Source organism: Panthera uncia, chromosome C2 (assembly GCF_023721935.1).
Source record: "Panthera uncia isolate 11264 chromosome C2, Puncia_PCG_1.0, whole genome shotgun sequence".
In the NCBI taxonomy this organism is placed as follows: domain Eukaryota; kingdom Metazoa; phylum Chordata; class Mammalia; order Carnivora; family Felidae; genus Panthera; species Panthera uncia.
Genome location: NC_064810.1, coordinates 115213113 through 115229574, shown reverse-complemented (window position 1 = coordinate 115229574; position 16462 = coordinate 115213113). Strand labels below are relative to the sequence as shown.

The following is a 16462-nucleotide window of genomic DNA, read 5'->3' as shown; positions in this document are numbered from 1 at the left end:
AGTCTGCTTTATTCAAACTATTACTTACACGCAGTCAAGAAGTTTCTAAGGTCTGGATTTTTCTGACATAAACTCCATTACAGCTCTCCGAAACAATTCATTTTTTTTATCAGATTTATACCGGTCCATACTTCTGAAATTATAAAGTTTTAATTCCATTATTCATTACATTTCTAGGATCACACTGAAAAGATGTTAAAATGGCGCTTGGTTAAAGTCAACAAGCCACACCCAACAGCAGTGTAATCTGTAACCATGGCAGCAACAGTGGTTCCAAGGAAAATACACATCAAGGCCACACTCTCCTTGGAGTTTAAAAATCCACTATTTTCACAGTTTTCTATTTTATAGATAAAATATAGAGATGTTAGTCACTAAATAAGCATAATGCTTCTTAAAGCATTTTATTAAAACTGTCTTAAGATAGGTAAAACCAAACTCATGCAATTCAAAATACTTTCTGAAAGCCTAATAAACATATGGCCCCTAAGCAAGCTACTCATAAACTGACCACTCCCTGCCTCAGTCCTTCAGCACAGAACGCTGAGGATAATAGTGATATCAGTTTAATATTACAACACAGCAGTATATCATTCTATCCAACTTGAGGCCACCTATATATCCGTTTATTCAAGAACAAACTGTACAATCTTCCTCAAGTCTTTCCTTGAGAAAAAACACCATAACCAAAGTACACATTATTAAAAGCACAGATTTATTTTTATTTTTGGTCTATTTGTTAACTTTAAAACTCCTATTCCCTTCAGCAATCATTTTGATTCAACTACAATAAAATCTCAGACATAAAACCAAGTGTCCATTACTCACTCACACATAAGTACATATTATATGTCAGGCTGTATGCTAGGGTCTAAAATGGAAAACATTAAACAAGGGCCAATCCCTTTCCTCAAAGAGCTTATGGCCTTATTGAGGAAAATGAAAGGTAAATAAACCGGTGTGTTAAGTGCTCAGAAAAGCAGGCCCAATTAGAGAGCCAGTATAGACGATTATCCCTGGTTCAGTTATCTACACTGCTATGTAACAAACCACACAAAACTCAGTGGCTTAAAACAATGGTAATTTTGTTTCTCATGGTTCTGTGGGTTGACTGGGCTCAGCAGGTGGATTTGCCTGGGGATTCACATGTGGTAGCAGTAGGAAGTCAGCCATGGAGATAATAGCCATCTGAAGGTTTGACTGGGTTCATCATATCCAAATTATTTACCCACACGGTGCCCAATGATACTGTGGATCATCTTCAGCTCTCGGCAAGAGTACTTGTACACGTCCTCTCTTTGTGGCATAGGCTTTCTACAGAATGGAACCTGGATTCTAGAGGGTCCGTCTAAAGAATGAATGCTTCAAGAGAACCAAGCCACAAGGTCTCCCATGACTTAGCTTGGAATATGCAGAACTGCTTCCCAGTAGACCCGCCCATATTCAACGTGGGAGGGAACTGGACAAAAGCATGAATCCTGGGAGTCATGGCTCATTGAGGACCATCTTTGGTGACTTGCTCTCACAGGTGCCAAATCATTTAGGTTTCAATAATCCATATTTATTTTTATCTCCTCTCCTCTTAGCTCACAGAAGATCAATAGGGAAACTGTCTTGGGATAATGCGAAAATCATTGAAGTCACTCTAGAGTCAGAGTTAGTTCAGGAGCACCTGAATTCAGCCAAGCAGTCAGAGCACAAGGTGATCCCCCGGGGAGGAAAGGCAATCAAGAAGGATATGTGGGCAACATTTGAATACACGAGAGCTGGAGTAAATTAGCACTATGGCAGTACACCTCCCTTCAACAACTTAAGCAGGAACAAATTGCATTCATCCTCAAAAAATCAAAACAGAGATTATTAACTTTCATAGTTTGTCTGAATCACCCAGTTTTTGCACCACAGGAATCCTGTCCTCAATGCTGCACTTACTGGCCCTTTGCTGATTATGAAGAAAAATATTATTATGACTTCTCTTTCCCTACCACAAACACATTTTTAAGAATATATTTATTTTTACAATTAAACTCTCTGGAACTGTTCTAATGTAAGTTATTTTGTCTACTCAAAACCAACTACTGTATCAGTTGTAATGGAGTCTGACCACTTCTGTAGTGATTTTATTTTTAGTTCAGGCCCATGTCCACTAGTGAACACAGATTAGCAGTTTACAAAGTAGATAAAGAATAGAAAACAAATTATTTCCTCAGTACTAACTGGAAATAATGCTAGCTATCCTTTATTTCAGAAATAAGGTATCCAAATCCTTCTTTTAAAATATTATACTATGTTACCAAAATAAAAAAAAGCAATTCCTGAAAAAAACATTCAACGTTATAATTTTTGTTCATATTAGCCTTTAAGAAAAATTTTGAAAGCATGAATTTTTTTAAAAAATTAAAGTTCCTGCTTTTTTGCTTAGAATTTAGACCCTATTAGTTATCTACATTGACCACAAGATGGGGCTGTGATGTCACAATTTGGCGAGATTTATAAAATATATAAACTATGTGAATACAGATGAAAATAATTTAATGAAGCAAAGTTTAATAGGATAATCTCATTTTAAATATGCATATATCTTCAATTAATCAATCATCTAATCATTTATGCTCATCAAGAGAAAATCACACTTTAATTTGTCTGTTTCTCACTTGGAAGTTATTGAGCTTTTTCAAACACAAAATTCTCCTGTGAAGATGCAGAATTAAATATCATGATGTGATTTCTTTAAGGATTCTACCATTTCACATTGCATTTTCAAAAGAAAAGTTACCGAACTTAAATCAGTGTTAAGAAAAATGTCGTTTAAAAGTATTTTTTAAATTATTTTATAATTAAGCACAAAGAAATTCATTCCTCATCAAAGCTTCATGAAATTTTTTCTCCTTTTCCATCTCTTAATTTTTTTTTTGGTAATCTAATATAGTTGACCCTTGAACAACATGGGTTTGAACTGCACGTGGTCACTTATATGTGAGGTATTTTTTACATACAGTACAGTGCTGTAAATGTATTTTCTTTTCCTTATGATTCTCTTAATAACATTTTCTCTCATTTTCTCTAGTTTAATTATAAGGATACAGTATATAATACATATAACATTTTAAAAAGCATGTGTTAGACTATAAGGCTTCCAATCAACAATACGTTATTAGTAAATTCTTAGGGGAGTCAAACGTTATACGGGGATTTTCCACTGTGTGGAGAATGGGGGTTGGAGGGTGGTCTTGGCATCCCTAACTCCTGCATTGTTCAAGAGTCAACTGTATTTACTTTCGAGTGAGGATAATTTGAAAGAAACAGTATAGTCTTTATGATACTTATGGCGTTCGTGATCTCTCCATTTCATTTGTTGAAACTTCTTTAAGTTGATTACTTCTGTGTTTTGCATCATTAAATAGGCAAAAATTCCTTTCTATTTTGAAAAGATTATAAGGAATCTGATTTCTTAGTCAACCATTTTTCAGTAGAGACACAAAAGCAGGCCAAAATAATCAGTTAGCTGATTTATTAAAAAAACAAACACCACCACCTCAAAAATCAGCAAAGACGTTAATTTCACAAGCATATTCTAATCTATTTTAATGTTAACAATGATACAAAAATATAATTTAATTCTTAAAATTTAAAAAAAAAAGCTGTAAGAGTTAAGACTTATAAAGTATATACATCCCTCGTATGTCTCATCTTTCTTGTTCTAATTCCTTTTATTAGAATAAGTTAGCTATGTTGCATTTTTAAAGCATGTCTCCATGTAGTGTTCTACTCTTTTCACTACTTATTTCTTAATGTATGTCTTCAAATTTAATGCAAAACCCATTGTGTTATTAAAGAGTTTTATACATTTTTCCTCTTCTTTTCCCCAAGGGCCTTTTCTTATTAAAGAGCTATTCTAAAAGAAGCATGTAGCTTGCTATTCTGAAAGTCCACAGATAAACGGTGCTGTTTGACAAAGGGTGCTTTCATGAAGTCTCCAAGACTTTAATTTTCCAAAGTAGTTGACATCTAGTCAAAGAGAGCTATTTGCAGAGACTGACTCTCAACTGTGACTAAAAATTGTATTTGGCTTTCCTGCAACTTGAGGAGATCTGTTGAATAGGCCACGCCATATTCCAAATGAATGACAGACCCCTAAAATGTCATACAAGGGGGACTTCACGAGCAGAGAAATTAATAAGTGCAGATGACAGGCAAGAAAACAGAGGAGTGAAGGAATATACAGATTCTGTCATCAGGATGGACAGAATGGACTCAATTCGTATGTTAATTGTTTTCCATACTTTGATTCTGTAAACAGGTATTTGATCTCTCAGGTAAGTTACCAACACAAGTAAATTATTAGTGCTTTTCAAAAATGAAGCAGAATCAAGAAAATTAATATACTGGACTACTACTAAAGTATCTGTATTAAGTGAAAATATTCACATTGATTCCTATGCACATGAAGAATTAGAAAAAAAAAGCCACTATGATGAGCATTTAAAGCTTTTTGGGAATATATGTCATACACACACACACATACTCACACCTGTAAACACAAATAATTACTACTGATATCAATACACTTCCATTTATTCAAATTAAATCAGTTATGAGAATTCTCCCCTTTTCTACTGGTTTTTTCTTTCTATTAAACAATTAATACACAAATATATATCTACAGCAAAAGATTTCAGTTCCACAAAACAGTAAAAAGAGCAGTGATATGATCTAGCAATTCCACTTCTTGGAGTATATCTTATTTGAGATAAAATCATTATCTCAAAAAGCAATCTGCACCCTTGTGTTCACTGCAGCAGCAGGATTTATAAAAGCCAAGACACGGAAACAACCTAAGTGTTCACTGGTGGATGAATGGATAAAGAATATGTGATATGTATACAATGGGATATTACTCAATCTTAAAAAAAGAAGTAAATATTACCATTTGTGATAACATGGAAGGGCCCTGAGGGCGTTATGGTAAGTGAAATAAGTCAGAGAAATTGAAACACTGTATGATATCACTTACGTGTGCAATTTAAAAATAAGAACTCAGAGGGGTGCCTGGGTGGCTCAGTCGGTTGAGCGGCCGACTTCGGCTCAGGTCATGATCTCGCCGTCCGTGAGTTCGAGCCCCGCGTCGGGCTCTGTGCTGACAGCTCGGAGCCTGGAGCCTGTTTCAGATTCAGTGTCTCCCTCTCTCTGACCCTCCCCCATTCATGCTCTGTCTCTCTCTGTCTCAAAAATAAATACATGTTAAAAAAAAATTTTTTTTAATAATAAATAAAAAAATAAAAATAAGAACTCAGAGAAACAGAGAACAACAGATTGGTGGTTGCCAGAGGTGAGTGTGCTTCAAGTGACAGTTTTCCGGATCCAACCAATCCTGCCTATTTCCTGTATCTTTCAAATTTTCTGACCTACTTGGGAGAATTTTTCACATCTTCCCTGATTATGAATTGTTCTTTTTAAAAGTACATTTCATATCATTTCATGAAACCTGAGATAAGAGGGAAGATAGAAAATGCTCAGTTGACTGCCTTGGTCCAATTTCTGAAAACATGGCACGAAATTAAAAGTTACTATAGTTGCCGTTCATGTATACAACAACTAAAAAGAAACAGGATCTTGTAGATGTCTTTCTTCTGAAGTGTATCACAAGGGATATTAAGCTGGTTTGCACCGGTAGATTCTGTTTTTTGTAACCAGAATCTGCTCTGATTGGCTGGCATCCATACCAGTTGTTACATATTTAGAATACTATCCCTGAAGTACAGTAATGTAATTCAGAAAGAATTACTAACATGTCTCTTCAACAAAGTTTATGGACTGTAGGAATTTACTTTGAGTATTAAGTGCCACCAAAGAAAAGAGGTAGAACCCAACTGCCTTATTTCCTCGGTCCATCTTCCAGTATTTATATTATCTTTGTTATTATATTATCTTGGTTAAATATTATAATATTTATATTATCTATTTCCTCAGTGCCTGGAACAGTTCATGGCCCATAGTAGGCACTTGAAAAACACCACAGAACAGATATATTGAATATATGTTTTGTCTCTATTTCGTCACTTGTAAAATAACTACGTCAATCTCTAATCATTTTCAGATTGAAGATAATTACAATTCAATTCATAATTCAATAAGTAGAGTTTTCATTAAGTTATTATAATATCAGTAAATGTACCAAGCAAAATGAAAAATCATAGCCTGTTATATCCAGATATTTGGATACCCCATCATATATTCTCTTCTAAAGATAAATCACCAATAATAAAGAGACCAAGAGAAACTTATTTTAAATTACTTTATTTTTCATAAGTTTCTAACACATGGTGTTAGAAAAATGAATTTTGGCACCATGACTTAGAACTTTTTTTTCAAGTTTAACCTTTAAATTAAAAACAGTAGCTACAATAAGTATATTTAAACTGCACTCAGAAAAATGGTGAGAACTCAAGACACAAATTTTTTTGTGCTGGGGAATTTTTTTTAAATGGGATCAAGAAAAGGTAATCAAAAAAGTAAGAAGGAGGATAAAATGGGAACTAGGCTGGGAAGACACAAAGGTGAATAACTCTCTAAAAAAGAATAGGAGGGAGACAAAGGGCGAGGAGAAGAAGAAAGGCTCACCAACTTTATTTTCCTGATATATAATTCAAGTACTTAACAAAGTTTTTTTTTTTTAAATCATAAAATGCTACTACTAATCTCATGAAATTTTCTTTTCCTCATTATTTTCTAGAATTAAAATCAAAAGTCTGTTTTGACTTAAAGACACTTGCTGATCTTAGGTTGATACCTGATATACTTTCAATAACGGAAAGCTTTGAAAGCTTTCCTAAATCTAATACCGACTCAATATAATCCACCTTGGAAAATTCATCTGAAGGAATAGAGGGCTGGATTTGTAATATAAATGTAACCAAAAAAAACTCTGTTCAACAATATAAACAGAAATGTTTTCAACTGGCTCTGTACCTCATTTGTGTTTTATACTAAGTGTCTTGAGGAAAAACATTGTGTGATATTTATTGTTCTCTGTATTCCTTCAGTAACCACTAGAAAAGGTACCTGCATAGGTCATCAAAAAAGTACTTACACAATTAGTTGTATACAAATTCAGTTATGACTCCAGTTTTCCAATGATTCAAAAATTGTCAATATTCATTTATATTCATTTTGTCTACATGTTGATAAATAACATTCTTCCCGAGCTTTCTTAATAATAAAATATTATTAGTCTCACTTGTCACTTGTACATTTGTAGCTGAGTATCTGATCAAATGAAACACGAAATCAGAAAGTTGCCAATATTCTCAGAGACAAAAGGCATAGAAATAAATATTTGCTTTTACTTTTTTTCTTTTCTTCTTCAATCTGTGTTTTAAGGCTCAGAGCAGACATTATGAAATATCAAACAATTTTTTACAAAAAGTTTTTCAAACGTTTGGCCCAAAGTGAAGTTGTTCTGTTGAAGTTATTTAAATATTCCTTTCATCTTCTCAAGCACAACTCCAAAGACATGTTCATCCATTCCAAAAGAAAAATTCATTTCTATGAAAAGTAAATAACTTAGGGGTCTATAAATGACACTGCAATGTATCTCGTTCCATTTTTAACAGGAAGTCCTTCATGCAAATGTGTGAGTCTCCCTGGATGCATGAAGCTCCAGCCTTTTCTGGGTGATTCAATAGAGCAGTTGTACCTCAGAAATTTGCATCCGCCTCCCTAGAAGAGATGGAACAAATAAATGTATCAGCTTATTGTTTAATTTCTAATCGGTGACAAAATTCAAATTATGCCCTCTGAGCAGAATTTTTAAAAAATAAGGCAAAAACCTTATCATAATGACATATTTCTTTTAAGAAATGTAAAAAAATAAAAGCCATAATTACTTGAAAATCTTCTCCCACGTTATTGAGTGCAATGTTGATGGTAAATGTAGAAGCGTCATGATGAGGGCGAAGAGAGCGTTGCCTTTCAGGGGAGTATTTTACTACAAAATTCAATAGTGCAAACCCCTAAAAAAAGCAAAGTAAACCAATGGATTTGCTTATTAATAAAAATATAAAATAGCACGTTTGTGTAAAAACTAGTAGGAGGTAGACGGGAGGAATGGGAGCATAACTACCTTCGTATAATAACCTGCAAAGACCTTCAGTGTAACGGGTGCAATAAACTCCCGGATAAAATGAAGCCATACATTCTCCAGATCAATTTGCTTCATGTGGATATCATCAGTTGGGACATTTTCATAACCACCAGATATACGGCTATCCTAGAAACAGCATTAATGATGTCATAAAGCGTGGTCCACATGCAATTCACATTTATATTACCTTGGAATTTGTTTCAACCACAAGATCATAATAGACAATAAAAATAACAGTTGTTCAATTATGGTGTACCATCTGCTTTAATTGCAAAACTATCAAAATAACTTAGATAACATGGCTTTGCAAATGTATCAATGATGAAGCAAAGTATTGCAGGGTCAGTGGACTCCTTTCTTACTTACTAATATACATTTGAGGTCTGACTATCAAGTAAATAAAACTTATTTCCAAAGCCTTCCTATGCCCTCTAAAAAAATTAGTTTTTTACAGTAACCCTTCAGGCAGTCTTAGATACTTGATGGATAAAGATTCTGCCAGTCTGCTCTTTGGATCCCCTATCACTGAAAACAGGCCTTCCCTGCTATGTTCCCCACTTCAATTTTATGACACCTCAAATCCTTCCATGATTGCTTTTTATTATCCTACAACCTGCTGGCTTCAGGTTCCTTCTCATACTTTGAACTTCGGCTAACTAGCTGGGGTATGAAGTTGAGCAGAGGCAGTAATATTAGAGAATTCTAGAATTCCTTGGTATTGTTAAGGAGCAGGCATGTGCAAATTCTCAGAGGAAAAGAAACACATTGAACCACCAACAGTAATACTTCCTGCCAAGTCTTTGACACTGAATGTAAATTCAGTACTGAATTACACCAATGGCGTTCAAACAGATTTCTTCTTCCAACGTTTACACACAAGAAAAAGCTTTGGCAGTGAACCAGATAAACTTTGTCTTGGTAAACTTTGTCACTACAGCTCACTGTGAAAACACAGAGAATAAAAAGTGGCCTTGGAGAAGAGTTAATAGCACACAATAGGCATATATTTTCTTACCATTCCAGCCTGGAGACACTGACCTTTAGAAACTATCCAGTGTAATTGTATACATAAATGAGAAACTGAGGCCAGATGGATTAAATGCAACCAGAGTTCTCTTGACAGCCTTGGCTAGCCCCTGCGTTGAGGTACATAAGTCAGAGATATCTGACAAAACAGACAAATCTCCTCTAAATTCTCAAAATATCCACCCCCCGCCTCCTATCCAACATACACATGATAGTTCTTTGTGTGAAAGTACAACTCACATGATGTTTCCCCCCAGACCACTGGCCATAATGCTCCATTTCTTCCACCAATTCATCACAGGCTTTTTCAGAAAAGATGGGAAACCAAAAGACATCGGGACAAGGCTATAAAACAAGGGATCATCATTAAGAGAATAATATTTTGTGTCTTTTAACTAATAAATAGATTGCAAAAGTAACTGGATGGAATACTCAATACTCATCTCACTTAGATGCCTTTTTAAGAGGTTTGCCCAATATTATTGACATAACTGTTACAAATGTTAATTTTTTTTAAATGCTAAGACTTTTTCCTTTTTGCATTTTCACATCTGTAAAATCAAGACATATCTTGGACTCACATTTGACCAGGCAACCACTATGATGTAGCTGTAATGCTACAGTGTATGTATACTTGATCAAATTTTCATAGTTTCACCTTGTGTGTATGTATATATCAGTGTGTGTGGATGTACATGTGTGCATTTACCTGGTGTTGCACCTGAGTTGACTTGCCCTTTAAAATTTTTTTTAAATAATGTACACTATGATTTGCCATTGAAACGGAAATTATTATGCATACAGTGCCCTACAACATATGATAACATCTATACCTTGATAAGTCTAAAATAGCTCTTCCAATATGTATAAAATTAAAAATTCTAAATGAGTAGAAAACGTTATGTTATAGTTTAATTGGCAGTATTCTGGTCATTTCTTACAGTACACAAAATAACAGAGCATCTCAGAATCAAAGATGCCTTACATTCTCTGAAATAAGGTATTAGCAACAGTTTGGAACACTAACCTAAAACAGAGTTCATTTTTTAAAAGACATGTTTGAGAAGAGACTCTTAAAGATCAATTTCTTGCAAAGATACACTTTTATTAAATGAGGGCTACCTCAGAGATTTGCCAAAGGTTCCTTACTTTTAGTGGTTTGGGACAGCTATAACATTTGAAAGTATGGCCAAAAAAGGGAATGATCTTAAAATTATGGTTGATCTTCATGTTCTATATTTTTACAACTATATGATCCTTAAGGTTAATTAAGCCACATGATTTTTATCTACAAGATGGCTTCTCCACTTTCACAACACCTCTGATAAAGCAATATTGCATTAATATTGTTCCCTTCTGGAAAACATAGCAAAAGTACTCTACACATCATTGAAATTATTAATACAAACCTGTTCAACTATATTTTCAGTGAAAATCTTTGAATAATCCCGGTTTATATATTTTTCTTTCCAGTCCTATCAAAAAAAAAAAAATCAATTGCACAAATCAAAAGCAAATACCTTTTAATAAATAATAGAAAATATAAAGTGTATGCATTTTAGAAATTGCTCAATTTATAAATGACTAGTGTATTGGACAAAAAAGGAATTTTCAGAAACCACAGGTTATGCTTGTTAAACTTTGTCTGACTCTATATGTTCACATCATTCTATGAAACATGAAATTTTTATTTATGAATTTTTAGACCTCAGGATTTTAAAATTTGTATGCTGTATTCTATGCATAAACACAGGGATAGGTAAATATGGGCTTAAAAGTTAATGGTAAAGAACAAAATCCTAACAAATATTAGTAAAAATAAGCAAATTAATCAACTAGGGTCTTATATATACAGGACTTTGAGAGTGAATTACTCTAAAATAGTTATGATATTTTAAAATGTATTTAAATTTTCTCTATTCACTTCTGTTTTTATTATGTATCAAAGAATGATCATGGATTACTAATACTTTCATTTCTTTTAGTTACTGAAATTAAGGTATAGAACCATACATTAAGAGAAAACTTGTCTTCATGCTAACTCAGGAGTCTGATTCTTCTTTGACTAAGCTCTGATACATAAACCACATACTAAGGTATCTCAAGTTGTGTCAGTATCAGCTAAGGAATTCTCTTCCTGAGTCAAGTGTTTAATTTAAAAATCACATATTTAGAGAGTATAAATGAAAATGTGGAGACATTTCGTATCAAAAAAAAAAATCTCTTATATTTAGACATGTTTAACAAAATTCTTAATTTTCTCTTTACAAAGTATAAACATGGGGAACCAGAAGGGAAGGCTTGAGGTATAGACTCAAAATAATTCCAATCAAAATATGTTTCAAAAAATATTTGTCTGAAATACATCTTTTAAGCCATATTTCAGAGAAACCCTGATAATGTGTATGCCATTCTTAGATTTTGCACATCTCTGCTTATATGTAGATCATATGAAAGAACCAAGGTTATCTTCAAATTCTTTAAATAAATTTCATTTATACTTCGTATATAATTGTAAGAATCAAATTATTCTATTATCTCATTAATCCCTTTAATACTGATTAGTTCTCTGATTTCAGAATATGGAGGAAATTAGAAAAAATCATTTATAACATTTCAGAATCTTTAAGTATTTTTTATGCATCATTATCGATTTTTTGAAATTAAAAAAAAAATTCCTAAGATCTCACATTAAGGCATTAACGTCTCATTTTAGGCCACCTTTCAAATATCATTTAACAAACTCTTACTTGACTAATTTTTTAGAAGTTCTGATAATAGGACAATGGTTGAATATTTTGCTATGGGACATCCCTCATGAGGCGCATTGATCAGGGTAATCTACCAAAAACAAAACAAAGCCATGGAAAGAAAAGCAGTTCCTACTTACTTCTGATGTTTTCATTTCATATTCTCCAAAGTTATGAATCCTGACACAAATGTCTACAATTCAGGATATAATTTGGGACATTTTTTCAGGAGCTAATATTACCCAACAAATATAATAATTCTATTCCTCAAAATAACCAAGAGGCTCAGCGCCAAAGTAAAATATGTAATTCCACCCTCACCACTTAAAAAACCTCTTTTTAATTACACTCTTGTGAAAGATGAAGATATGTAGCTTAAATGAAACAAAAATCCTTTAACATACAAAAATGTCAAAAAATGTTATTTTTCTATTCAACAGAGTCTTCAGAGACTTTGAATTTACTATTCCTGGCTGTCAACTACCCCTACGAAATAAAAGGCAATTCTGATCAGGTGGATTGAGTCTTTGTAATTTAAAACTTTTACTATTGACAAGGGGAAAGCTGTAAACAGCATTCCAGAGATGAATACCAAAGAGAGTATTTTCCCTGGAATAAGCATTCCAATTTGACTGAAGAGAATAGCAAGACAAAAAAGGAATGAATTCCTTGAGGATTCAAATCTTTAAGATAAGAAATAATTTTAGAGTTTAGAAGGAAATAGTTTCCTCAATTTAAGACTTTCTATACATGCTGAATCCACTTACTCTGCAATTTTCTCTGGCTGTCTTTGGTGTACATTCAAAAAATTGTTATAAAAAATAAGATAAAATAAAATGTATTTTCTCAAACTAACTCCTTGAATTCTCTTCTTGAGCTACTTGTAAACAGTTTTTCTGAAATTACAATTAAAAATCTGATGATGCTTTTGAATATATAAAATAGAAATATTAAGAGAAACTGATCATTCCTTTCCCCATGCATAATATACATCTATATTTTAAAAATTCTTGGTCAAGAAATATAATCAATTGTAGCTTTTAAAAATATTTATTATATTAAATTATTATAATTAACAGAATATTAATTATAATTAATATTATTATACTAAATTATATTATTTTTGAAAGCTACAATTGATTATATTTTTAAACTGTTTTTTAAACTTTAACTTTTTAAAGCTTCTTATCACATTTTCGTGTTATTAACCCAACTGATTTACATCTGAAAATAAGAAATAAATGAAGTTGAGTATGAAGTACATACCACAGGATTTTCAAAAATCTGCCAGAGGTCATTGTTATAATGTGAAGTATTGTAATTAGCAGTTGATAAAAGTCTTCCAAATTCATGTCTATTAGAAATGTACATAAACACACCCTATGTGCCAAAGAATAACAGTATTAACAATCTTAGAGGAAAGTACAAGAAAATAAACTTAACCATAGGAAAAATATATAGGAGATATTAATTTCAACTTTTATATCTCATTCCTGAACATGCATTTTATTTCTCATATAAAAACATGCATGATTTAAAATAAAAGAGATAAAACTTTTATTAATTATAAATTCAGGCACCACACAAAACTAATTGATAGCACTGACACTCAACTGAAAAAAAGAAGAGGAAGAATGACTGTTTTTGTCCCTTTCTCATTGATCCTAGATGTAGACATCAGGGGAAAAACAATTCCTGTTTGAAAGCAGAAATATTTTTGAGACACCAAGTGCAATGAATTGTACCTCTTTCGGCTTCTTTCCCTTTCAAAGAAGATGTCACATTTTTAAACAAGATTTCAAATGTCAGTATTTTTACATCAGACTATTTCATTCTCTTATTGTCCTGATGTTTAAAAACTGAACACAGAAATTATTTGTTCATTAAAGGCAGCTAAAGAAAATCAGTCTCGTATCCTTGCCTTAAACGAAATAAACTTGGCAAAAACCACCATGGTAAGGTTGTTTCTTTTTGTACCTGTTTTAATGGTAAAAGAGTTAGTTATTAATAAAAAAAAAATAATGATGAAGGGTACCCAGATCTCATTTTAATCAAGATATACTTTATACTTACACCTATTTCTTCTCTCCCTTTAAAAAACTAGAAAAACCAGCGAAAGAGATTTGGGTTTAACTTTCTCATCTGTCAACCATAAAATGTACATCAGCCTGAAGAACTAAGAATTTAATATCACACGATGCCCATCCCCAGCACACAAAATATACATACACATACACTAATTAAGAACCAATGAATACCAACATTTTACCATGCTAAATGGAAAGAAGACTGTTAAAGAAACTTTACTGCTAGGCAATATACCATATCTAGTATTAATTAAACAAACAAAAATAAATAAAAATAAATAAAAATAACACCTTTGGGGGGCTGAGCATTTGGAATGTTTCCGGAGTAGGGGAGTCTTTTTCCCTTTGTAAAGTCTAAAATGAAGAGAAGCATTGGGTAAGTTGACCTGCACACCCATACTCTCTCAGGTATTCTTAGGTAAATAAAATTAGCAGCCCTTGATCAAAAGCTGACATTCTGAAATGTCCTTCATAGACAACATGCATAACAAGCAAAGCTTATAGTGCACACAGAGAAACAACTCCAGCCCAATTTTTTTTTTTTTTTTGGTCAAACATAAATCCAAGCTCATTCCTTAGTAGAGTTTTCATTAGACACAAAATTAAGACAAAGGGGAAAATGTGTAAGACAGGCCATTCCAGGACGCGCTGTTGAGTCAAATTAGCAAAAGATGAGCACAAGTTATAATCACAAGTACTGAAGATACTCGATATAACAATGCACACAGGCTTGTAGGAAAAACACATACACTCCAACAATACATGCCTTATTAAACTAGAAAAAAATACTTGCCAACTTTTCTGATTTTTTCCAAAATCACATTTGTATATATAAATTTGAATAAAATAACCCAATCATTTCTAAAACAGAAAACTATACAAACAGGCTTTACAACATTTACACATTTTGAAAAACAAACTATTTTCCACGATCATTAAAATTCTACAATGAAAGTGTATTTGTAGAAAAACAATGTATCGTTACTTTTCACACAGATCAAATACACTCCTTAACTCAGTCCTTCTCCTAGTATAGTGGTGAGGAGCGCCTTTTGAGCAGTGTGCAGTTTGTAACAACAAAATAATGGAGACATTGATTTCAGAACAAAAGTGTGTTCTTCTTAAATGTGTAAAGGATTGTTTCACCCAGACTTATCTAATTAATTTAACTAGGTCAGGTTTCCACTATAAAATTTTGAATGAAAGTAAACATGATTTCTTAGAAATGCAAAGCTGATTTGCAACAAATCCATGTTTGTGACTGAAATCTTTTTGTTGTTTATGACTTAGCCTAAGCACCAAAGCTAACATTTTTCAAACTGTTTCTACAGACAAATGGTCACAAATTATGCTCTATAACTGCTCCCAGTTTTTTCAACACAGAACCAAAAAAATTGGCTAGTACTTACAAATTAGAAAGAAAAAGAGCATCAAAACAATGACACATCAACTGGTAAAGCAGGCCACTTTATAAGAACATTCAAGCAAGCCATCATTGTATACCCTACCATTTCTCTAGCATTTCGGCACAGAGCCATATCAGGATCCAATTTATCACGAACAAAATAGTTCCTTTCATTCATCTCTGATCGGAGCGTCTTTCCCTTAATTAAGTACACGTTAGCCATGTATGGGACATTCCATATCCCTCTGAAAGTAAAGACAAAACATTCCAAAATACCAGAAATTAAAAAAAAAAAAAAAAATATATATATATATATATATATATATATATATTTAAAGGTTTATTTTTATGTTTTTAAAATAAGTGCCCTGTATGTTTTTAAATTTTGTATATATAAATTACTGAATCAAATTACATGCAAATGCAAACACATTTTATGATATTTAAAATATACACACACACATCTATGACATTACTTGTTACACACTACATGTTTATTTGATAAATACTAACTCCTTATATAAACTTCACTTTAAGACTATTATCTGTTTAGCATTTTGACTATAATCCTTCATGTCATTGTTAGAGTATAACACAGAAAGTATTTCCACTTAGGATCAAGCAGAGTGATAGCAAAAATAATCACACACACACACACACACACACACACACCCTATGGTGTACTACAACCAGCTCACACTGGCTCCCAGAACACTTAGCTTCACTTCCCAAGTCTAGACTCAGTGACTTCATGTTGGAAGCTTGAAATCAGCCATGGCAGGGGCATTTATATCACAGAAACTGGCAAACACTACAAATCAGGGCATCCCTCAACCCCAAGACCCAGTTGTTACACATTCACCAGCACAACACTGAATACAACCGAAAATTTTCCTAAAATATATTCTCTTGAAATTCACTAAGCCAACTCAAATTTCTGTAGAAAGAGAAGATAAGAAAAAATATATCTAGAAGTACATGAGTGTTGAGAGACACTATTTTGTCCTTTATTCTTCCCCACATTTGTCTTCTCATTCTGAACATGACTCAT

General features: G+C 32.8%; 1 protein-coding gene across 2 annotated transcripts in view; it reads right to left on the bottom strand.

Moving 5' to 3' along the window:
* Positions 1–6656: 6656 nt before the first annotated feature.
* PLOD2 (procollagen-lysine,2-oxoglutarate 5-dioxygenase 2) overlaps positions 6657–16462 on the bottom strand; it is a 110796-nt gene continuing 100990 nt past the window's right edge. Inside the window, exons 13-20 of one of the 2 annotated variants that reach the window (XM_049628696.1) lie at positions 15515–15656; positions 14298–14360; positions 13186–13299; positions 10579–10644; positions 9410–9514; positions 8123–8269; positions 7887–8012; positions 6657–7719 (exon numbers count right to left, since the gene is read on the bottom strand). In XM_049628696.1, the coding sequence (XP_049484653.1) occupies positions 7564–7719; positions 7887–8012; positions 8123–8269; positions 9410–9514; positions 10579–10644; positions 13186–13299; positions 14298–14360; positions 15515–15656 (919 nt within the window). In that variant the 3' untranslated portion in view covers positions 6657–7563. The remainder of the gene's footprint in view (positions 7720–7886; positions 8013–8122; positions 8270–9409; positions 9515–10578; positions 10645–13185; positions 13300–14297; positions 14361–15514; positions 15657–16462) is intronic. The other variant, XM_049628697.1, reaches the window with a different exon arrangement.